The 26,163-nt window shown below is 36.6% G+C and overlaps 2 protein-coding genes and 1 long non-coding RNA gene across 3 annotated transcripts in view; 1 reads left to right on the forward strand and 2 right to left on the reverse strand.

Moving 5' to 3' along the window:
* LOC149499584 (uncharacterized) overlaps window positions 1-26,163 on the reverse strand; it is a 138,304-nt gene that overhangs the window by 45,194 nt on the left and 66,947 nt on the right. The gene's annotated exons all lie outside the window — the stretch shown is intronic.
* On the reverse strand, window positions 4,584-16,995 carry LOC114253098 (protein FAM114A2). Its single transcript, XM_089739960.1, is given in 13 exon segments — window positions 4,584-6,110; window positions 7,371-7,494; window positions 8,356-8,544; window positions 8,899-9,037; window positions 11,174-11,299; window positions 11,542-11,793; window positions 12,155-12,371; window positions 13,006-13,092; window positions 13,095-13,205; window positions 14,332-14,351; window positions 15,325-15,538; window positions 16,676-16,800; window positions 16,803-16,995. Coding segments are annotated over 13 exon segments (1,734 nt in total). The 5' UTR covers window positions 16,858-16,995; the 3' UTR covers window positions 4,584-6,035.
* The window catches only part of kibra (WW and C2 domain containing protein kibra), an 84,291-nt gene continuing 80,062 nt past the window's right edge, over window positions 21,935-26,163 (forward strand). Inside the window, exon 1 of the mRNA XM_028173082.2 lies at window positions 21,935-22,421. Within this exon, the coding sequence (XP_028028883.2) occupies window positions 22,294-22,421 (128 nt within the window). The 5' untranslated portion in view covers window positions 21,935-22,293. The remainder of the gene's footprint in view (window positions 22,422-26,163) is intronic.

Here is a 26,163-nt window from a genome sequence, read left to right on the forward strand (position 1 = left end):
TGGTTCCTGAGGAACGTGGATCTCCACGATGACCTGGAGCTCGACTCTGTCAGTAAGTATCTACAGTCGGCATCATTGCACCATTTCGAGAAGGCGGCACGACATGAGAACCCTCTTGTCGTGGCCGCTGGAAACTACATACCCGATCCTGTAGATCGAATGGTAAACAGTCGACGTCGCCCAAAGCACGTCATTACGGATCCTCCCGATCCATTAACGGTGCTTTTAGGCACCACAAGCACCGGTCACCGTCCTCGTCGAACCCGTCGCTTGCGACGAAGGGCTCGACGAGCGAATTAACCCCTAGACACAGCCCACTGAGTTTCTCGCCGGATCTTCTCAGTGGGTCGCGTTTCCGATCCGGTGGTAGATTCTGCGAAGCACTGCTCTTGCTAGGGTCAGTGTTAGCAACTCTCCGGTTTGAGCCCCGTGAGCTCACCTACACACGTTAGGGTGAAGCTGAAATAGCCTCTCAAGGCTATCAGCATAGGTAGGAAAAAAAAAAAAAAAAAAAAAAAAAAAAGTAACTCAATATAATATTATTGTAAAACATAGTACATATCATAAACATATCATTTAAAATTACTAGTGGTCGCCAACTAGTCGAAATTCAACCTTAATTATTAATTAAAATTATAAGTTTGCACATTATTAATTTCTATTGTCAAAGACTTTACTTCTATAATCACAGATTTTGCTAAGACTACACTACAGACAAATAATATTAAAGACAAAATATATTAATTTATTCTCAATTTGACCGCAGACTTTAACAATAAACGAAAGAGTGTATATTTATATGCGTGTGTGTGTCAAATACATGGTAACGTCTTTTTTATCGTTAAAATTAGCCTTCTGCACTTGTTCTCTATATTCTCTATAAGTGTGTGAAATTTCATACTCCTCCGTCTGCGCAATTTTCGTAAAAAGCGGTAAAAAGTTTTTGCTTCACGTATTAATATATAGAAGATATTGTCAGTCAACAAACACATTTTGTTGTTGTTGATTGAATGTGATTGTCATTCAGGCGTCGTTACTTCCACTGACCGTCCAAATATGGTACGATAGTATGGGTAATAAGTATTCTTTCGTATCTAAATTGAAGACATGAGTGGATGAAGGGGATATAATACAATCTGTTAATTTTGAGAAAACGTTTATTACATGTACTTTTTCTTCGTGCATAAACTCCTTCATCACATGTAATTTCTAAAAATAGCCTTTAAGCCCGGACTTTTGAGGTCTAATATGGTTTACAGGCACATAACAGCTTCATTTAATGTAAAAAGTGAAAATTCTTAAAAATGATACTTAACTCCTTCATCCACTCATGTCTTCAATAGTTTACGACACTATCGGTGGTTAGTTTTCAATAAATTTACAAAGCACAATAAAGGGACTGTCAATTATCCTTTACTTCCAGCTAATTTATTAATCAGAATAATCAAGGACGTTTAACATGTTTTATAGTTTGTACTTGTATCATCCGATTAACAAAGTTAGTGCAGCGTCAGGAATTTGTATCCCGTACTCTTGAAACTCGATTTATGTTTAATTTCTTTATTTTGTAAGGTTTTCTTTGTAATTTAATTTTGTTAATTAACTGTTTAATAATGGAATCCATCTATATTTTAATTGTTTTTCTTTGACCATGATTTAGTATTATATATGTATATAATATGTTTTCTACTTCTGCATCTCTAATTCATAAATGATAAGATGCATATCTTATAAGTAGATATGGATGCGCCTGACTTATTTTGTGAATAGCTTATTTATAAATTGTTTGTTGTCGGTATTGTATGTTTTCATGTGACACTAATACATAAATAAATTAACGGAGGTGCATGACATATAACAAGCCAACTGTCGACCTTGAGATCATAAGACGAAGAGGGAAAGTTTTATTATATTTTAATGAAGAAGAGTATATTAAGAATTGTACTTTCCTTCAACTTGAACCGCGTAACTATCTTGCGCCAGATAAACCCTTTAGGGGTCACAATACACTATCACTGATTCTCTTGGGTAATAGAAAGATAGGAGAGAAAGAATGAGTGGGCAGCAATTGCATTGATCTTACTGATGGTCAAGCGTCTTGTGAGCCCGTAGCAATAGGCACCGTCCTGCCTATTTCTGCCATGAAGTAGTTAAGTGGTTCAATTTGAAAAGTGTGCGTTGGACGATTAAATTTGAGGGGACTGAGTTCTGTAGGTGAGGGGCTATTTAAAAACACTCTGCTTCATGGTTAATATAATTATATTGCAAACACTATTACGCCATTACAATATTTTATTTTTATAAAACCTTAGAAGTTGCTCTGTCCGTGTCTAGATGAGAAGTCATTGTCTTCACTTACGAGAAGACAATCATCTGTTTTAAGCATTCCAATATTCGAAACTGTAACCTTACATGTGTCAAGTGTTGCCTGCCATTACTTTCATATTCAAACTCCAACAGTGTGACTCTTGTACTGTAACAATTAAAACTTAGAACTCATATCCACATATCTAAGCAATAGGAAAAAAAAACGTGTGTTTGTTCACGATTTATATGGCCTTTTACGCCAACCTTACTGTTTTTATATTTTACAGTAAGTATATCTATCAACAGACGAAGAATAAACATTCACTTGCATACCCGTAAACTAATCATCGATCCCCCGACAGCAAATCTCACAATAGCTAAACGGATTCAATGACAAGAAGCCCAGAATGTATGTTTTGTTTTGTACGAACCCTTTCTCTTCAGTCGACACCGGCAGATGCGTTACGCGGTCCAAAAACGTGAGCCGACTGGTTTTTGTGGTTCGTTCCGTATATCTTTATGTGGATAGTACGTAGATACGAGAAAATAATAATTCATTGGAAACATTATGAGTGTTATGGCATATTATTGTCAAGTGAAGCAGTTACGTGTTCAGATTACGGGATATTTTATATTACAAGAGACTTCGACCTCATGCCTCAAGCTGGGTAGCGTGAGACACAAGTCGATGATACCAAGTTAGGTCAAGTTTCACAAAAAGAAAAATATAGTTTTCATGTAAATTCAACCCATTTCCGAGCCTCAAATGCTATATTGTTTTCCTGTTTAGCGTAAAATAAAAGGATTGACATCCCGTAAAGAATTATCAGGTCATCATACAGAAGAGGCTTAATGTACCGTTAATGTTACAACTAAAATAATTCTTGCACAATTTTTACAAAATATATGCATAATGTTGTTTTCAAGTTTTATTACCTAGAATCTTTTCAGTTCGTTTAATATGTATGTGCATTTTATTTTCTTATACCTCTTCAGATTCTCTAATGAGAACCAGTGGTGACATCCGAAAACTGACTCGAAAGACGGTTAACAGGTTTGTCTGCCGTTGGCAGCCTACCGACAATCTTTAATCTACCCGTGATAATGGTGTTAACATCTCTGGAAATTAAATGTGGAATTCGTGGCCAGAACCCTGTAATTTTTAATATTTGTCATATAAATAGACGCGAAAATTTAAAACAAACTCGCATTCAATAAACGGAATATCCATGTTTGACTTTTCACAATAGGAGATAACAGGTGTACATAATTCGCACAATGGCGAAAATATACGATCCGTCATCCGACTAAGCTTTTGGTGCTTATAAGCTCGAGGTCATTACGATTTAGATTGCGATTCCACGTCTCAAGTCGGGCAGCGGCGCACTCACCTAACACCAGACGGACCGAGACTCGTTCAGAGATTTAGCGAAAAAATCATGTGATCAAATCAAACGGCCATTCAAATTGTGGAGCCTATTAAAAACTAAATTGGAACAATCAAAAACAAATTGATAGTTAAGAACAATAATACCCGCGCCATAATTTTACGAAGAACAAAGAAACTGAATACAACATAATTAAAATTACTCATACGGTTTAATTTTTTTTCAATATATTTCTGTTTTTTTTTATTGCTTATATGTGTGAATGAGCTCATAGCCCACCTGGTGTTAAGTGGTTACTGGAGCCCATAGACATTTAGTCATTTACAACGTAAATGCCGCCACTCACATTTGAGATATGAGTTCTAAGGTCTCAGTATAGTTACAACGGCTGCCCCGCCCTTCAGACCGAAACGCATTACTGCTTCACGGCAGAAATAGGTAGGGTGGTGATACCTACACGCGCGGACTCACAAGAGGTCCTACCACCAGTAACCAGTGTTGACCGCATCCGCAAAAACTAGAAAGTACACATTCGACACGTCGGATATATTATTATGTCTTATGACTACAACTCGCGAAAACCTAAGAGAATACTGTAGTTAACCCATTGAGCGCGAAACGTCGATAGATCGACTCTCTATTGATGCATATAAAGTGCGGAGCGTCGAAATACCGACTATTGCGGAGTTTGATTATATGTAACACGTTTTTAATATGTAAAAAAATATATAAATAACAATTTAAAATTATTTTGCTGTGAATTTAGCATTCTCTTTGTATTTTTTTTTGAAGTTTTATAAGGTTTTTTTTTTTCCAAAAATCGTTTAGTTCTGCAAAATAGTATGTGAAAAAGCTCAGCACTTCAAAAAGGTTAATAAAACACAAATATATCACAAACAGCTTTTTATTTAATATAAAATTTGAACTGGCAATAAAAAAAATTAAAAATTCACATACTCAACTAATCTTGAAATATTAAAAATGTAGGTACACATTTACATAGTGCCAAGTACATAGTACAAATCATATTCCCTACTATATATACATAGCAGGAAATATGAAATGGGAATTTACTTACGAGTAAATTAGCTGAATTATTGCATTAAAACAATTAAAAACCGATTACGTTACTTTTGGATGAGTTTGAAATTAATTACCTACCTATTATTTATATTCTAGCAAATTACTTCAGAAAATTAAATCTTCCGAGATTACGCATTTTACATACTTTAACGTTGAAAATAAAACCCGATGTTGCATCATGCAATGCAACTTGCATGTGTGAAGCGATTACCTCCCATTTAGGCCAAGAGTTGAACATACATCCTGCCTTCATCATGCCTTCTCTTAATTACCACAGACTTTATTAGTAGATTGGAAATGTATTTTTGTATTTACATTTTTTTTTAATTGTCAAGATGGGTGGACGAGCTCACAGCCCACCTGATGTTAAGTGGTTACTGGAGCCCATGGACATCTACAATGTAAATGCGCCACCCACCTTGAGATATAAGTTCTAAGATCTCAGTATAGTTACAACGGCTGCCCCGCCCTTCAAACCGAAACGCATCACTGCTTCACGGCAGAAATAGGCAGGGCGGTGGTACCTACCCGCGCGGACTCACAAGCGGTCCTACCACCAGTAAAACATAACATAATCATTTAGCGATACAGACAACTAATAACGCCATCTATCGATTATTACTTTAAGCGCCCGTTTAAGATACTAAAACTTTAATAAGGTTACATTATATTAAGATTATTGTGATTTTCTTTAGATAAGGACCAAATTGTTAAGAATAAATTTTATTGTGTCCCTTAATCGAAATTACAAGCTTTAAGTAAACAGAAAACAATATCCATTTACTGAACTAGCCAAAGATATTGGCAATAAAACGAGAGGGCAATGGGCATATAACTTCGTGTTCCCTCGCAAGGGCGTTGACCCCACGAGTTATTTCTTTTTTTGTGATACATTGCGTGCTTTACAAAATAAAATTTGTAAACCTTTGTTATTGAATGTGTTCTTTAGTAGCCTTTTTCTATTAGTTACCGGAGCTTTATGAATCTGTTATCGAAATCCTGTCGGTAAAAAAAATAACAAGATCGTATTTTACGAACAGTAAAATTCTTTACAAATCTTCAATAAAAAAAATATAATATTCATTAAAAAAAAAATATATATATATATATATATTAATAGCCCTCTTTTATCATCTTCTTATAACGAGCTTATAAAGCTCCGATAACAAATTAGATACAAGACCATCGGTATACCAATTACATATATTCCTTTTCGGGTATGAATCCATTACACCTTCTTTATAAAGTACAGTGTTTTTACACGGCACCTATTTGTAATATCGGCAGCGCTAATTGGAATGCGTTTTGGATGTAAGTCGAGCTGTTGCCGGCCTGAAAAAAATAAAAAAAAATTCTATATAATAGAATATGAGATGTCTGTATAAATGTGCAAATGGAAAATTTATCACATCAATTTTTTTCGTACAATAATATGTTTCGGTTTTAAAAAATAGTACAGTGTGCTTAGTGCGAGTTTTTTAATGTTCTCGATAGCGTAAAAGTTAGATCATATTTTTATGGAATGGGATCGTTTGCCGCTAGGGGCGCTGTTAACGCAGATTTGTATGGAGTTGGAACGTTAGTCTAAGTTTTTTTTTTTTTATTGCCATTTACGGCCCACCTGATGGTAAGTGGTCACCGTCGCTCATGGACGTCAGCAATGCCAGGGGCAGAGCCAAGCCGCTGCCTACCATAAGGTTAGCTGCCGTTGGGGGCGCTGTTTCAACTGCATACAAAATCGGGTTAACTTTTACGCTATCGTGAACGTTAAAAAACTCGCACTAAGCACACTGAAGTCAGTTAGTTCGTCTCAGTGTAGTGTGTAGTTAAGTCGAAGGGTATCTGTTAGTGGAACTGAAATATCAACCTTCTGTTTTAAGAAAGGCGGTAGGCTCATATAATAATAATAATTCCCTCATCCGGCTCCAAATTAGTATTCCCTGTATTAGGGGTACCAAAGACTGACCTACATACATACATACAATGTATTGTTTTATTCACATCAAAATAAAGTTTAGCCCAGTAAAACTATAGCACAAAATGAGTTGCTCTATAAAGAGAAACAACATTTAAAGCTATTGCTTCACCAGTATTTATGTTTTTTATATTTCAATATTCAAATTAACATTTATGTCACCTGTATAACATATTATCCTCTTTTAAGATTTTTGTCATAAATCAAATAGAGGTTACATATATATAGACGTTTAAATAATTAAAAATATAAAGAGCAAGCTAATCTGTTCATCACACGAATGTTTGCCTCATGTGGGAATCGAACCCACGACCTTCGGCGCTACAGTCAGGGGAGTTAACTATTGCACCACAGAGTCAGTCACATTGTGATGTCTATGAGGTTCTAAGCACTCACTCACACACGTGGTCTCACTTGCAAATCTACAGTGCTAGTGACATAGTCCACAACAATGGTATGCGAAGTTAATTTGAAAATTTTCTCCATTTACCTTTTCATCTTCAGTATTGTCTTCAGCAAGATTCTAATAGCGATAGGCTATCCATTGTAACAAGTAGGTATCTTAAAAATTAATATTATTTTCGTGGAATGTACAGTAAACAAATTGATGCAATTACCTCTAAAAATATATTCGTGATGTAATTATGTATTTGCTCCGTATTCTCTGTTTGCAATTCATTCAATTTCTCGGTGAAGAGAGTCGCCAACTCACTGACGTGTTTGGTCAGTACCGCGGTCATTCTGAAACGTGGAAATTGAATCTTATTGCTTCGTCCGAAAGCCCTAATTGTGCTGTTTCGTTTACTTTGAAAACGTTGCGGATTATGACGTCACTATTAGGGCTGACGGTAAAGACAGTTCTTCCCCTCATACTATTCCGTTTTCATAACGTCTACTGTTATTCATTCAATGGTGCTAATTGACATCACTAATTGCTATTTCATCGCATCATGTCATTGCAATCGTATAAACAACATAATAAATAGTCTTTTCGCATTAAAAGTGTACAATTTAAAAAAAAAATCTAAATTTAGTTAATATGCGGAATCATTTGGTATCACCAGTATTTTTCTCATAAATACTGTCAAAAGAGCGTAGTTTAGTTTTGCTAAACCAAGCTATAAATGCTGCCAAGACGATTAATATTAAAAACATCACATGTTAAACCTTTAAAACACTCTCCTGTAAAATTAGTAAGTTTTGAGATTATACAGTTTTAATGCGAGAAGACGATATTAAAGTTGCGTTTTAGTTTGAACGGTGGGGCAACCGTTGTACTGTAAGCACTGAGACCTTAGAAGTCATGTCTCGATGTGGGTGGCGGCATCCACGGTCTAGACATATATGGGCTCCATCAACATAAGCAAAAAAATAATAATTAATGAACGAATGTTCTTTCATTGATAGCACCAGTAAGTCCGAGTTTTTTAACCTTCTCGATATCGTAAAAGTTAATGCAATTTTGTATAGTGTTGGAACGTTTGCCGCTAGGGGCGCTGTTCCAACTGCATGCAAATTTGAGTTAACTTTTACGCTATCGAGAACGTTAAAAGACTCGCACTAAGCACACAGATCGAAGTTGATGTAAACGTTTCGTCGTACTGAGTGAGGGCGTCAGCTTCGTCTGCCGTGGAGCGACGCGGCTTCACCAGCAGCATCTCGCCGGCCTTGTGGTACAGTTCCACCGACAGCGCCGTCGCCTGGGCCAGGCTCGCGACCGCGCGCTTGTACACTTGCTTCTCTGTGAGCTCGCCGCCCGACGACAACCAGTCTATCGCTTCTGTGTACTGTCTGTAACGGGCATAGCATGATAGTAAACACGGACTTTTTGGCGGGAACGCGACGAGTGAAGTTGTGTGATTTTTTTTTATTGCCCTTGTAGGCAGACGAGCATACGGCCCACCTAATGGTGAGTGGTTACCGTCGCCCATGGACTTCAGCAATGCCAGGGGCAGAGCCAAGCCGCTGCCTACCGCTTAATATTTCCACTCCACAAGCCTCGTTTGAAGAAGGACATGTCATTATATTGAAAAAACAAATTGAAGTCGGAGCTCAACGCCTTAACTTGGCTTTAGACTGCAGATGGATATTTCTAGGATTCATTATTAGTTTTCGGTTTCCGAACACCCTGTACATAGTACGTACTTGACGATGGGCTGAAATTGTAACTTCAGCCCGAGATCTTGAGTCGCGGTCTGAAGTCTCTCGTGGAAAGCCTCAGATTCGAACGTGTCTTCTGATGGGTCATTATCGTTTTCGTCGTCTTCGGGCATCTCACATAACTCTGGAAGCAACATAGATAATACAACTAATATCAGTATTTTGGGAAACGATCATGGTTTCTGTCAGTTATTCAAAGATCTTCATTGTGCGGGTGGGTGTCTTTCAGAACACGGACTATTCTGATCAAACTTCATTATATTTTTAATACATTAATTTATAGTAATCGCGGGTAACAATTCGCTGTGATTATGGCTATAACAAAGATGCCTAGATTTTTTTTAATTCACGCGCCATCCATTTTCCATTAATAGTACTAATACAGAATCCTTCCTTGGATCGCCAAACAAAACTGAACCAACTCTATAATAGCCGGCAAACTTCTTGAGCATTTGTCGACGTAGTGGGGGTAAGTTCGCGCATGGTACACTCACGTGCAAAAACATTATTTACTTACGTCATAATGCTATTAAATTATTAAAATCAACATATTATGTATTTATTTATATATTTATTAGAACATCAACAAAAAATATAGGTTAATAATTGTAATAATTTAATCTTGGGGTAAAATAGATATTCCTTCTATTAAGTCAAAACTAGAGCTGTTGCCAGGTCTTTATTCAGTTGAAGCGAAGCTGGTATTTGTAATTTTTTTTTTCGTTATCATAATCTTGACCATCATCATCATCACTGTTTTCATCACCCGAGTGATCGTGATGAGTCGACATAGGGCTCATCGGTGTAGTTTACAACTCAGTCGGTTCGGTCTTCTTTTTGTCTATAATTAATTATTTTTTGAAGATATTCGATTCGTAGTAATCGAATGTTACTTTTTTCAATTACCAGCTTCCGATTACTTTCTGTTTTGCATCTGAAGTCTAGCTCTTTCATAATTCGTCGTAAGCTTCATTCCGAGCCATTAAAATTTATATCTTCTTTAAATTTTTCGAAGCCTTTCTACGATACGGAGTTTCGCTGCTTGTTATGTAGTTATTATGATTACATCTTTTTATTACAGATTGACCGAAACTATCCATTCCGGTAGCTTTCTTCTTCCCTGATCTTTTCTTACCCGGAGTCCGAAACACGGCGAGCAAGCCAGAGCCTTTAGCTTCGTTAATAATGCACCTAACAGTACTCACTGATGTTTTTCTTGCTTCCAAAGTCTGTTTTACTTTTTCCATATAATTCTTCCCCTGTTTTATAATGAAGCAATATACGTCGTACACAATTTTTCTACCCTTTCTTTTGAATACTACACCAGTTTTAGCGGCATAGTGTATTTTTTATAAAAAATCAACAAACACTCAACATATAGCAATGGCAACAAAGTCAACAAGCAATTATAACAAATAACTTAATAATTAATAACGATAGACTTTTTACTGTACGCAAGCGTACTTTTGGGAGCAAGCGGAAAGAGGGCGCGGTGCGGGACGCAAGGTTCGACTGATCTACCAATAACGCGCTCGATACGATTTCCCCTGCCGTCGCGCCTCACCCTCACCACCAAAGTGATCTAAAATTCGGTTCTGCGCAGTCAAGGTCATTTGCTCAAGAAGTTTGCCGGTTACTATACCAAGAATGCATAGAGAACAAACTTTGACCTTTATTTTAAATATATATCAAAATTGTAGCTTAACTCAATCGTTACAATTTTCAATACAGCGCCATCTCTTAAAGACTCATAGAGCTCACAAGTGACACTTTGTCTTATATTAAGCTAATCCATCTCTCAAGCCGGACCAAATCACACACTGTATGCGTAGTTTCATTAAAATCGGTTCATTGGTTCATAAGTGCATCGCGGACAAACAACACGATTCCTGCTTTTACTCATATAATATGACCATAGTAAGTGTGGAGATAATGAGGTCTGAATTTACTTTTACACTGATTCGTAGGCAAAAACAATACGCGCTAAAATAATGTTTACGAAGCCATTTGTTATCTATGGGCGAAACTAGGGATAGGCCGGTTTTGCATCAAAATTTATTAAGTTTTAAATAAATTGCAATATACATATAAGCACGAATATGAAGAAATGTGCGTTAGGTCACTTTTGCGCTGACGTCCTCATATATGGGATTAACACTACCTTTATGTTAAAATTTGTTGTAACATTAAATCAGATATTAAGTAAATAAATAGTGAAAGCGTGAAGAGAGAACGTAGGGCGAAGATAATTCTAACGTACCGGCAACCTGCTGCAAAGTTTCCTTAAGATCCTGTCGTTTTTCGGGCGAGAGCCCTCGCATCCGTTCTTCTATTCTCATGTTCACTTGCCGAGATAGGATCTCTAAGGCTTCCAAGTGAACTAGACCTGGAAATTATCAAATAAATAATGAAACTGAACAGAACCTAATAATTTAAAATATCTCATTTAAAATTCACACGCCCCAAATTAGGATTATGAGTGTCTTATAACTAACAAAGACAGTGACTGACTAATTCTGGCTAGGATCTGATGCTGATTCACGAGGTCTAATAGCCAATCAGTAACTATAGAAGTATTATAAGATGTCTATTTTCTACTGACGGTAAACATAATTCGAAATTAATAACCTTCAAAATCGTCAAACAAATTCTCATAGTGTACTTCTTTAGCTTCCTTCTTTTCTTCTCTTATTCTGTCATCCTCGTCAGCTTTAGCTTTCGCTTCTCTCAGTATTTGTGACAGCACCGGTTTCTCGTCAGGAGCTAAGCCGAGTAGTGCTCGTTTTTTTGCCAACCCAGGATCTCCATCTTGAAGAACTTCCATTGTTTTCTTACCAATCGTCTCCAGAGTGCCTAGGCCACCCGATATGACTTTAGTGCCTGAAAAATTACATATACGAAAAATTAAATTATATGTATATTATATATAATTAACAAATGTTTACCCGTGGCTTTGCCAGCCTTAATTACCATGTATAAATATGGATTGGTCAGTTGATCGGAGCAGTCTTTATCTTATTTTCCTACTTTTCATTTTGATTTCTATAGTACTCCTAGCCGTATTTTAGTTTCGTGAGTTCACACACTTGGCTATCATCATGTCTGAGTGAAAATAATTGTGATATTGTAGTAATTGTGAAATTAATTGTAAAAAAGTTTTCACTTTGTGATATCTATGGGCTTCTGTCACGTAAGTGGGTAGTGAGATCATCTTCCTATTGATAGTAATAAAAAAACTTACCGGTAGTTTCAACAAATTTAGTCACTTCTGAGATAAGACCTCTAAATGGAAAAGCATCACTCGTGCTTTTTGGTTCGATTTTGTCATTATTCGTATTTATATTACTTTCTAAACCATCAGGACTATTTGCCTTTGCTTCTTTTTCTTTGGCAGTTTGTCTCGCTAACTCTTCAGGGTCTGGTGCACCGATACTGGTTTCTAAAACCGTCGAGATGCCCTGAAATATGAGATTCAGTATTAGATACCTACATTCTATAGAATAACTTTTTTGAACGATTTTACTGGTTCCCCTATATTCTATATGATACCTAATATAATTTCGTGTTCAGGTTAGGATTTTCCGAATTGACTTTCGCCACTAGCGGTAATTTTAATCTAGTTTTACATATGTATACACAATCATGAACCCACGGAGTACTTTATTCATTTAATAATTTAACGAGTGTCATACTTCAGCCTGTAGACTACTTACACTGCATTTGCCCTTTCTACAAGAACTCTTTAAAAATAGGTCATATGATATTGTGGTCACAGGTCACCCCTTGAAGTCTTCATGAACACTATTCTCAACTAAAATTCGGATCTGAATTACCAAAATAATTGTTTTTAAAGGCAGTTTATTTCTTATGGTATCTCTGGAACTTAAGCCACTCAAAATCAACCAGATTAAATAAATCAGATTCAACCAAAATTGAACTTTTTTACTTTAAATTATCAGTTTGAATGTTATTTGATTTTAAAATTAATATATTCCCTAGAGTTGCTTATAATAGTTGCCAACGTGAACCTTTGCTAAGAGATACATTGAACTAATAGCAACATTGTTTTATATTTACAGAAAAAAAATATACCTGAGACACTTGATTGGTAAGTGTACTGATACCAGCAGTTGCCGTAGTCAATATGGAGTCTACACTCCATCCCCAACCCCAGCCCTGGTAGTGCTGGTTGTCGTAGTATTGGCTAGCTTTTCTGTAACCTCTTGAATATCAGGATAAATTGATTTTGTTTCCTGTCGTGTTGGCTGAGTCTGAATTGGTTTATAGGGATCCTGAAACACAAAATTTAGATATTAATGCTATTTATTTGCAAAGGAGGCAAACACAGCCCTCCTGAAAGTGGTGAACATTACAATTATGCATCGGAAATGCGAAGTGTACAGTCAAGTGCCAAGTTATATAAACTTATATTTTTAATTAAATTATTATCATTGAAAATTAAGCACAATTTTGAAAAAATCAAAAAAATCAAAATCAAAAATTTTTATTCAACATAAATGGAAGTACATACTTGTTGAACGTCAAAAAAAAAACTACCGCCAATTCACAAGAACTAGCCTCCGTCCTGAGAAGAATTGGCAAGAAACTCAGCGGGCATGTTTTTTTTTTTTTACATATGAAATTATTATTTATTTATTTTTTAATATTAGATTTTTTTTAAATATGAATTTTTTACAATGAGTAATATAACGTAACAATTACTACAATATTGAAATGCCTGGAGCGAGCAACTCATTCCCACTTTGTGCAATCTTCTAGATAATCATTGACTTTATAGTAAGCTTTATTGCACAGATGTTCTTTAATAGTTTTCTTAAACCTATGTATATGTAGGTTCTGAACATCTTGTGGGATTTTGTTGTACAGGCGCACAGACAAACACCCGAATGAATTTCGTATCTTATGTAATCTACTCATCGGCACAACAAGCTTGTGTTTGTTCCTAGTATTTCTATTATGTATGTCCGACTGTTTAGGAAACTCCTCAATATGTTTACGAACATACATCAAATTTTCAAAAATGTACTGGGATGGCATAGTGAGAACTTTAATTTCTTTAAATTTCTCCCTCAGGGATTCCCTTGAGTGCATGTTATAAATAGCACATATAGCTGTTTTCTGCAGAATAAATATCATTTCTACATCGGCCGCATTGCCCCATAGCAAAATGCCATAGGACATGACACTGTGGAAGTAACTAAAGTAAACTAAACGAGCCGTGTCCGCGTTTGTTAACATTCTAATTTTTTTTACTGCGTATGCTGCAGAGCTGAGCTTACTCGCCAATTTATGAATATGAGGTCCCCATTGCAGTTTGGAGTCCACTGTTATACCAAGAAATACGGTTGACTCAACAAGCTCCAATGATTCCTCAGAAACAATGACATCACTCTCCACTTGTCTCACATTTAAAGATGGTTTAATACATTTTAAAGTAAATTTAATACATTTAGTTTTCTTACTATTCAATAATAGGTTATTGATACGGAACCAATGAACCACACACGAAATCGCATCATTCACTTCGTCATAGACTTGTAATTGTCGTTTAATTTTAAATAATAAAGATGTATCATCTGCGAATAATACGACCTCGTGTCTGGACTCAATAAAACTAGGTAAATCGTTTATATATATTAGAAATAAAAAAGGACCCAAAATGGAACCCTGAGGTACACCCATTTTCAACAAGGTGCCTGAAGATCTATTACTTTTCACATCTACTGTTTGTATCCTTCCTGATAAATAGGAAGTAATAAGTTCCAATGCACCATCCCTAATACCATAGTGATGTAGTTTCCTCACCGATGTTTCATGTTCAACACAGTCAAATGCTTTGGACAAGTCACAGAAAATTCCAAGACAATCATGCGATTCCTCCCAAGATTTAAAAATATTTTTGACTAGATAAGCACCTGCATCAGTTGTAGAGCGACCCCTGGTAAACCCGAATTGTTTATTGTTTGATGTTTGATTGTTTGTTAATTGTTTAATGAAAACTAGCATTTATATCAAATGTAACTTATAAATTAGCTATCTTGAAATGTTTTCGTATGGAAAAAAATATAAAGCGTTGACTTGTTGATATCGGATGTTTTGTTGGACTGAAAGATCAAATTAGGCAAAAAATTTATGTCATTTGATTGAATTCATAAAATAAATTATTTGAATACTTTTTTATTTGTGGCAGCAGTGTATGATGATATATTCCAGTAAAATTCAGTGACCTCATTGGAATTAAAAGTTAATTTCACTAGTTTAGTTTCAAAATGATATATTTTCATTTATCACTCCACTACTTGTACATCTTCTATGGATATATTAAAAGCATGGGCATTAGCAGAGTCACTAATAATTTATAATAAATAGTAGTTATTACCTCAATCGTATTATCATCTTGTCCCCAATCATCAAAATCATCCCAACCTGTATCTTTACTCTTTGTTTCTTCAGATTTCTTTGTTGTCTTGTCTTGTGAGTAATTCGAGTCTATGGTTTCATTTTTATTGGACTGCAGTACATGAGTGTTAGAGGGTACTGCGTTTTGTGCTACCAATATTTCATCATCATCAATATCAAAATCATCCCAACCGTCAGAAGATTTCTGTAATTGAAATCTATTAAAACTTTGCAGTCCGGCAATACCGGTGGTGTCGTGTGGGTAAAGTAGCGGTCAACTGCCAGCCTCACCAATGTGGTGTCATGAACATATCAAAGTTTCATGAAAGTAGGGCAACGGGGCTAAGAATCTATGAGAACTAATCATGAAATTAATAAAAAATTACGATTTATAATTTCCCAGATATTAATCAAGAACGGCCGGTGACAAGCCAAGTAATCCAGATTAGTACTGCCGATGCCAGCAAATAAATGTTTAGGAGAAGTGCGGACGGGAAAGTGTTAAAGGCTGTTCTTGGGTAACTAGAATTTCTCTCGTATAAGAAATTAGTCAAGACTAGACTACGACTCATTAAAATTTCGATATAATACATTTACACCAGGGGATTGGAATGGAGAGATGTGTTTGGGTTAAAGCCATAGGATTTTCAAAAGTACCTTAATATTTAAAGTCATTAAACTAAAAGTTAACCTAACGAGTCATTATAAAATAGAGTTTTCAATGTGGATCACTACAAAAGTTAAAAACAAATTGAAATTTTTTGTATACATTATACGTATTGTAATTTTAAATGCACATATCATTAGAATAATGTATTCATGTTGTGATATAATTTTGCCGAATTAACAAATGCCATTATAAGTTGTACTGAACTTTCACTAGATTGAAATTACAAATGACACTCCTTTTTTTAAACTTACATAAAAAACCCATACTTAAATGATTATATCACGGAATATGCATTTATGATTAGTTCTCCAAAAAAAATATTTCTTTATAATCTCATTTACCATGACTTTGTTAGTATATAGTTATGGATGATAATTTAATGGATACTGTTAGATTATACACAGTAAAGTTGACAAAATAGATAGCGTAACGGAATATAGATTACACGCAAAATTTTCTATAGTAAATTTGAATAACAGCTGTTGACTTAAAAATAAAATTTCCAAAATAAAGCTCAACATGAATTATATTGAAACAAAACTAGTGGGACCCCAACTTTAATTTTACTTAAAAGACACCTTATGTTCCGATGTATACATAAAAAGCGTTAAAGACAGTATTGTATGTTCCTGAAAAACTTTAAAAATGAGCATGAAGGAAGGCATGACTTACAGGTTCCTCTTTGTTTTTCACAGTGTCGGTAGATGAAGATTGTGTTTCTTTTATTTTGTGGTCCAATTCCCGACTATTTTCGGTATAATTAGAGGACGATAATCGCTCTTTTCTATCCTTTTTATAGGTGTATTTTGTCCCTCGTCGGCACTTTCAAAATCTTCACTATCACTTGTAGCCATTTCGAAGGAATTACTTTTTAATAATACATAAGCCAATAAATAACTATTAACTAAGGAAAATATCCTTTATTCCATTGAAAAAAAATTTAGTTCCTACTTATTTTTGCGTGTTATGATGAAATTGCCAACACTTGACATTGACTTTTGATTTATTCTTTGGTAAAGACATAGAACAGGCAAAGAAAACATAATAGACACAGCCAAGTCTTTCATAATATTAACCCGCAGACACAGCCCACTGAATTTCTCGCCGGACCTCCTCAGTGGGTCGCGTTTCCGATCTGCGAAGCACTGCTCTTGCTAGAGCTAGTGTTACGTTAACATAGCCCTCTAAGGCTACAAGCTTAGGTAGGAAAAAAATTGAATTGAAAGGATGGAGTTACATTATATCTTTGATGCGTAAGTGAAATTAGTGGTCATTGCTCCTATGGATATTGGAAACTCCAGGGGCATTGCGCCACTACTGCCTGTTATGAAATATTATTTTAATTTTTCTGTAAAGGAAGACATGCTGTAGGACTACGAAAACATCGAAGTGAGAGTTCAATTCAGAGTCATAACGTGTGTGGGATGAAAGTAGCAGACGTAAATTATTCCAAGAAAAACTGGTGAATCGTGCTTAGTTAATAAAAAGGAGATCTTTCTAAATTGCCATTAACAAACGTGAGCATACAAAACTACCAGAATTATCTTCAAAAAAAATTCATGTTTTTCTTTTACTGACTGATTTTAAAATTGCACTGAGCGTCTTACCTCCACTACCTCAACATAATACAGAAGATTTAGACAGAATGTTCGTTGCTTATCTGCAGGCAAGTTTTTAGTTCGTATGAAAGTTCCTTCCTGTGCTGTTAGCCTTGAGAGGTTATTTCAGCTTCACCCTAACGTGTAGGTGAGCTCACGGGGGCTCAAACCGGAGTGTTGCTAACACTGGCCCTAGCAAGAGTAGTGCTTCGCAGAATCTACGACCGGATCCGTAATGCGACGCACTGAGAAGATCCGGCGAGAAACTCAATGGGCTGTGTCTATGAGTTAATTCGCTCGTCGAGCCCTACGTCGCAAGCGACGGGTGCGACGAGGACCGTGGCCGATACTCGTGGTACCTAAAAGCCCCGTTAATGGATCGGGAGGATCCGTAACGACCACTGATGTAGGAAACTTAAGGATATGAAACGTCAACAAAATTCGTGCCACTGTGACGTCATCTGGCCACAAAACATGGCGGTTTTAGTGCTGCCCAGAAGATTTTAATGTTAGTAGGTTTTATCGATAAACGTTCTTGGCTCATTTTATTTGAAATATTGTTGAGTATGAATTATTTGTAGAATTTATACTTAATAGGAAGTAAGTATATTGTTATGTGCAAAGATGATGTGATTTAGATAATATGTGAAATCTAAGACGAGTTCGTGCTTCAAATTTGCCAATTAAACGATATGACGATTTTAAAAATTTGCTACACTGATTTTATAAAGTTGTCGTTTGCCGCAAAACATAAAGATATTGCGTAGTACAGTGCCATCGGTGTCCATTTCTAGTATGCTAAATGTTATCGTATTTTGAGTACGTGTTTTTTTGGATTATTACGATCTATTTTAATTGTTTTGCTGACTCTAAAGTCCGTAACACACTACTGCAGCGCACCTCAAGGAAGGTGCGCCGCACCCTTTGCCTTTTCCCCGAAATATCTAAACAGAATGTCTAAATATGTTTTGATGACACATTTTATTAAGAGGTATTTATGATTAGTGTCATGATCAATAGATTCCGACCGAAAAATTGTGTCCGATTTTTCGGATGAGGGCTTCATAATGAATTTAAATATATATAGATAATAGTTTTGGGGCATCGACTTTCTTGAGATCCTATAAAATATGTTTTAATTATTATTTTGTATGTTTTAAGCATGATAAAATAAGAAATTTAATATAAGTAATCATATTAAATCGATATCAAAGTCAATAAATAATGTACAACCCAAAACAGACGCCGAACTGACGTGACAATGACATTTGGTGCGCTAAGCATGGCGGATTTTCGGCCTCATTAGACATTTACGTATATTCATGTTTCATTTTATGTACGCACTGAAATACTGTTATATTGTTTTCCTGCGAGTTAAAGTGTTGGGTAAGAACGAGATAGATATATGTTTATGTGTGTGCCTTCAAAATGGGTGCTATTGATATAAGCAATTGTACGTATAGAACAATATGTCGTGTCCCTACTATATAGGTCTATGGTAATGACGTTTTAAGGCGAAAGAAATTAATACGTAAACTTTATAAGCTTATTTTCCAAACATAGGCTGTCTATTGAATATTAGGAACCGCTTTGAAATCCTCTCCATCTTAAGGAATCGTAGGGTTTGGCCGTCACTTCAGTATTTGTAGCATGGTATCTAAAAAAAATATTCTAATTCTGGTTCCAGCACCATGGCACTGTGGAACAAGTCCATAGAATCTGCTCTGTAATAAGGAAGGCACTAGAGAGAAAGGAGTACTGCTCCTCTGCCTTCCTAGACGTGCAGCAAGCGTTTGATAGAGTATGGCACAAAGGTCTCTTGTATAAAGTAAAAACTCTTCTACCCTGTACATTCTTCCCCATCATAAAATCTTATCTAACAGAAAGAATATTTCAAATAAGAGAAGAAGAGTGTACATCGCCATTTCACTCAATCAAAGCTGGTGTACCGCAGGGGTCTGTCCTGGGTCCAGTCTTGTATACCATTTACACATGTGATTTACCACAAAGCGAACATGTTACATTAGCAACATTCGCAGACGATACCGCTGTACTGGCATGTAGCAATAGCCCAAACGAAGCTTCAGACTTCCTACAGACTGGATTGCAAGAAATTGAAACCTGGCTTTCAAAGTGGAGAATAAAAACTAGTGTGACAAAATCCGTTCATGTAACCTTCACTCTCCGTAGAGGAGACTGTCCGCCAGTAACTCTGTGCAATCAACAACTCCCGCAAGAACACTGCGTGAAATACTTGGGAATACACCTTGATAGGAGACTCGTATGGAAACAACACATACAGAAGAAGAGAGAAGAAATCAACCTGAAATACAGAGGACTCTACTGGCTGCTTGGCAGAAATTCCAAGCTGTCAGTAGATAATAAGCTACTCATCTACGAAATGCTCTTGAAACCAATTTGGACATACGGGATTCAACTATGGGGTTCGGCGTGTGACTTTAACATAAGTATCATACAGAGGGTTCAAAATTACATCTTGAAACAAATATCGAACTGTCCGTGGTTTATAAAAACATCGGAGATTCATGAACACCTCAAAATCAGGACTGTTAAACAGGAAATCAAGACCTGGAGTATGAAATACAGAAAAAGGCTAGAAATGCATCCTAATAAGCTTGCCACGCAACTAACCACTCCAGACCTAATAAATAGGCTTAAAAGGCGACAAATCCTAAGTCTTGATAGACACGGTTGACAGAGTGGAGCAGTCTCGATGGAGATTTTGCTCTGACCGTCTAACAGCTCTCAACACATCTGCTCATAGTCTAGCTGACTGAATGCAAGATAAAGAAAAAAAATAAAAAAAAAATCTGGTTCTAAAAAAATGATTATCATTTCTAAAACTCCCAACATACATAGAACGAGCAAATAGTTTTCATTGCATTGGAAAAAGATTATCGATCAATTAAATCGGTGATCGTTATTTAACGAAACAATTTAAAATTATTATTATACGTTTGATAGCATTTTGAGAATGTTATTTCTGCCATACAGCAGTAATGCGTTTTGGTTTGAAGGGTGGGTCAACCGTTGTACTGTAAAGACTGAGATTTAGAACTCATGCCTCAAAGTTGATGGTGGGATTTAAGTTGTTAATGTCTATGGGCTCTGATGACCACTTCATACCAAGTTACCCATGAGCTCGTACACCCATCTATATAATCAAAAAATCATATTCATTTATTATACTATTCTTACCTCTGATATCATGAATTATTCAAACGACACTTATGGAAAGTACTTAACGGTAGGCAGCGACTTGACTCTGCCCCAGGAATTGCTGAAATATGTGAGCGACGCTAACTACTCACCATCAGGTAGGCTGTATGCCCGTCTGCCTACAAGGGTGCTAAAAAAAGAAAAGAAGGAGCAGCCCCTCTGCGTCCATAAGTACGGTAACTACCGCTTTCATAATTATTATTAAACTATTATACTTTTGAGGATCCGTACTTACCACTGTTTTTAGTTTTAGCAGAGGTAGCAAGGTATGGCAGTTTTAGTGTTGTTGAGGTCATCGTCATAAATCGTCATGGCTTACTCGTCTGCCGAAGATACCTACACTTATACATATTATTTTTATATAGGTACGGTACAGAATTGGATATTATTCCATTAGTTTTACATTCCACATGCAATTCTCATAGCGTGACAGTAAAAAAGCCGATTGGAACAAAAAAAACGCATGTATTCAACACATTTCAAAATTTCACGACGTTCAAAAAATATTAGCATCATTTTCAACGAAATTTTCTGGGTAGCTTTAAAATAAAAAATAAAAACTTGAATGTTCTATAAAATCAAATTAAAAAATAAAACCACAGTAAAACGTAATCTACATTTTCACAGCTCTGAGGATTCTAGGCTTGAACAGAGTCTCTATTCCAATCTCCACGGTCAATTTGATGAACAAAATTATGTAGGTAATGTAATGAGCTGTGGACCTTCATCATTATCCTGTTTACTGGAAACCTTTTTACGTGACAGTCGTCAAGCTATTAAGAATAAATGTATTTTGCTTTAATGTATGCATCATAATCAGAATTTTACGTTTTTTATGTTGGTATTACACCTATAAAATAGGCAGGTATTTAAATCATGTTTAAACTTGTAGATACCAGTGTATTGTAAGTATCTCAAATCTACGGTACGGAATGCATTGTATGTAGTCTATACATACATACTCGAGTAAACATATTTATACAGTAGAATCGTAAATAGATTCAATGGGTACACTGCAAATACACACGTACTTTTAGCATACAGCGAGCTGGCTTTGCAGTATCCGCGTCGCGTACGTTGTATCAGACGGTAGTAGACCATGTAATGTAAACAATAGGTGGTTAAGGAATGCATCTAACCACCAGGAGTTACCTTCTGGTAGTGAATATTATCATGCGCTGTGATAACGTGGCGGCGCGGCGGTGGGGTTCAGTCAGCGCCGCGGGCTCGCGTGGTGCGGTCGTTAGCGTTGTTATTGTCGTTCGAGTGACGTACGGAACCGCTTCGTGTGTTCGCTCTCGCGTACGCGCCGCATTCCATCGTGGGGACCCTTCGCCGCCATTGGCTGATCCCGCGTGACGTCACACCTCGTAATGAGGTATTCAACATGGCCGTGTAGCTAGTTCGCGAGTGTGCTTCGTTACTCGTTTGAATGGATTTAATCAGTGAAATATGCCAAGGAGACGAAACGGTGAGATGCCCTTGCCCGACGGATGGGATTATGCAAGGGACTTTGACGGAAAACTTTATTTCATCGATCATAACAACAGAAAAACGACGTGGATCGACCCGCGAGACAGGTAAGTTTCCCAAAGAGAAGTGTTAACCCGTAAGAGCCCCATGTCAAAACTTTACATTCCAATGTGATTTATAATGTTTTCTACATTAGAATGAAACATTTTAGAGTACTGATCAAAGGGCCGAAAGGTGCACTGAATGGTAGAGAAGCTAGAAGTGTTAATAATAGCTCTAAAATAGAATAAATCATGAAAAACAAACTGTATTCTCGTCGCGACGCTACTGCGCTCTAGTGAAGAGAATGCGCAATAACCTCGATTTCACACGACATTCCACAATTCAGTGACAACAAATGAGTTTAACACAAATTATGGTTATCATTTGTTATCCTTTGGAATTTGTGTTAACTCTTTGTTGTATTCTGAGGACATGTGAACAGACTTTTAACAAAAACGCTTAAATTAGGCCACTGGCCTAATCCACATTAACATTATTTACATTTAGCTAAACGGTTGGTACAACAAAATATTTTGTTGATGATAATTCGAACGAAAGTGGTTCGTTAGAACTAGGAGTGTCAGGTAGTGGTGTAGTGTGCGTGTGTTCCTATGAGGGCAGTGCGTGGAGTACGCGGTGGGAGATGGAATGCAATGCATAGGCAAGTCGCGCGGTGTGAATGACAGGCCGTAGAATGCGGCCCGGGCCTGCGGCGATGGTCGCGCCTTTCTAAAGCTGCATACCCCCGCGTACCCCACTGCCGTTTCCCCACACCCCCTTCACAACGACGTCGAAGTGCAGGTGCTGCACAACACAACCCTATTAAATACCGATCATGTCTGCTACTATTCTTCGTGGCTGTTATGGGTATAATATACATACCTGACGAGTTACATTAATAAATTGTCTTAAAATATTGCTCTTGACGATGCTTAGATCGATCTATCGATAGATACAATGACATGCTTACATCGATTTGTCTATACATATACAAAACCTTAAATACCTAAACGATTTTCATTTGTTCGTGCATTACGCAAAAACTACGTAACCGCTGACTTTGATGTTTGAAGTTTTGATGGTATGTAAGCCTATTATTCGCCTTAAAATTTGAATCTACATTAGAAGATCTGACAAGAATAATAGAAGCCAGAGAAATCAAATTAAGAGTAAATGCAGACTATTGTAAAGTGAGCCAGTAATGAAAGTTTGTTCATATTATTTATTGAAATTTAACTCAGGTGGACCTGCGGGTGCACATAGTCAAACCATCAAAACTTTGATAGAACAAAATTATATTCACTTTTCATAATAACAGACAAACATTTTTTTAATTGTTAAAAACGATAGAAACTGCATCACATTGTCAGCACAAATAAGAAGGTGTTTGAGGTACCTTAAAGAGTATCTAATATCAATTTTATCCTGCAAATGTCTACTATAGTTGTACTGCATTAAAATATATTTATTTGTGTTGTAATGTCAATAGAAAAGGAACGCTTAAATTAATGAGGATCAGGGTTAGACATATATTATATGTAAGTAGGTATACCGAGGTACATTGACATCACGATAAAATTCGTTGTGGACACAGGAAACATAAAGTTGTATTTTTATTGAACGTTTTGGCGAATTGCATTCCGCGCGGTCTACATTACAGAACGACATTCGAGACGTGGTAACCAACTTAGCATATCGTAATTCTTTTTCTTTTTTTTTGTTTATTTGTAATTGAATTTTATCAGATTCGTATATTTGAACGCCGACTCGCATTTGCGCGATAATCGATTTTTTTTGTCTGAATTTTGCCTCAGTTTTCGTTAATGTTATAGCAATTCTTTTCAATAGACGAAACGACACGGCACCACCTACTTAACGTATTGTTTTAAAAAGAATGCTAAGTGGATGGGTAAAAGAGCAACGACAGTCAAAATTGACCTAGAATTCAGCGCGCTCAGCGAAGCCACCGCGGATGTCACTCGGTCTACATGCATACATGTGCGAAACGCGCACACAATAAACCGAGCCACTAAACCAATTTATTAATTCTAAAAATAAACCGGCCAAGTCTTGCGCATACGACGTTATTAACCTTATACGTTCAACTTAAACGTAATACTATGAAAAATGCTCCCTCACGTCCGTTACGCAGTTAAATGCCCCGCGTACTTTTGTCGGAATGCAATTATCTACCTACCTCAAGAATGTTGGCTCGCTAGAACGAGCAATTTCCAGGCACATGTAAGTCTCGCTTCGGAGTCGGGCCGACTGTCGTTTATAACGAAATAATCGCCCTTGAATTTTCAATACGCGACTGTTTTAATGAGGTAAAAATCTTTATAGCGTCGCGTCCCTGTTCGAAAATCATCAAACGCCTTCGTATTAACGAGTTGCGTGCGAATGTGTATTCTGCGGTTTTCGCAGATACGGCAAGACAAGTGTGACACGTAGGTACGCTGTAACTAGATGAGGAGGGGCGTAACAGCAAAAACTAGATTATACAGAAGGTTCACGGCTACGTATTGTGAGTAGGAAAAACTGATTGCGGGAACAGGGAAGACAATGATAGCGTCCATTAAGGAGCGAGTGGGGACTTAAATACCGTCATTCGCCGGTGTTTATTACCTTAATTGTATCGGTTGAATGCGGTTTCGCTAGGTACGTACGTAGCTAGCTTCACATACCGACGCATTGCATTCTGTTGATAGCTCATAATTCCACATTACGAGTGAAATCTGCATGTAGTTGATACGCACATGTGGGATCCACAAGGGGACATTCAAATGGAATGCAATAATGTAATTTACGATCGCCGTATGGATGTCTCGATAGTAAATTAAATGGTATATTTTTCTTGTGTGACCAGTTTCGCGAAATCATATCTATTATACAGGTTTCTCATTTATTTGGATGGCTGATAGAATAAAAATGGGATACAGACGGGCAATGATCACATTAAAGTCGTTGTAGGTATTATTAATCTTTTCAATTAAGTCGTAATTTGGTATATACACGAGATCGTGTAACTGGAGTGTGTACTTCCCACGCTTAAGACAATCCTCGGGTCTTCCAAGCGTAACGTAAACCGGGCTGGGCACTTTACTGCGAAGCATTTTCATTAGAACCAAAGATACATGTCTATTTCTTAGTTTCATTGTATGTATATCATTACGTTGTATTGAAATAACCATTTATCTACTAGCTCACCCGGCAGACTTCGTAGTGCCTCAATCGATAAATAAAAGACCTAAACTTTTGTATAAAATAAACTTAAAACAAACAAAAGGAATCCGTTCGACGGGGGACACATCAAAGGGAAAACGAAATTGTTATTTTTATTTAATTTCGACCATTTTCATATTTATCTACCTTTTAAACATTCTCTGAACTTCCACAAATAATTCAAGACCAAAATTAGCCAAATCGGTTCAGTCGTTCTCCAGTTTTAGCGAGACTAACGAATAGCAATTCATTTTTATATATATAGATTATATGTAGTATATTTGTATTTGAATTTATATTTTTTCTACTGGTTGTAGGACCTCTTGTGAGTCCGCACGGGTAGGTACCACCACCCTGACGATTTCTGCCGTGAAGCAGTAATGCGTTTCGGTATTAAGGGGTGGGGCAGCCGTTGCAACTATACTGAGACCATAGAACTCATATTCTCAAGGTTGGTGGCGGCATTTACGTTGTGGTTGTCTATGGGCTCCGGTCACCACTTAACACCAGGTGGGCTGTGAGCTCGATCACCCATTTATGCAATCAAAAAATAATTAAGTTTATTTCTGGTAAGAAATCAAGTAT

Source organism: Bombyx mandarina, chromosome A1, assembly GCF_030267445.1.
Source record: "Bombyx mandarina strain Sakado chromosome A1, ASM3026744v2".
NCBI classification, from domain to species: Eukaryota; Metazoa; Arthropoda; class Insecta; order Lepidoptera; family Bombycidae; genus Bombyx; species Bombyx mandarina.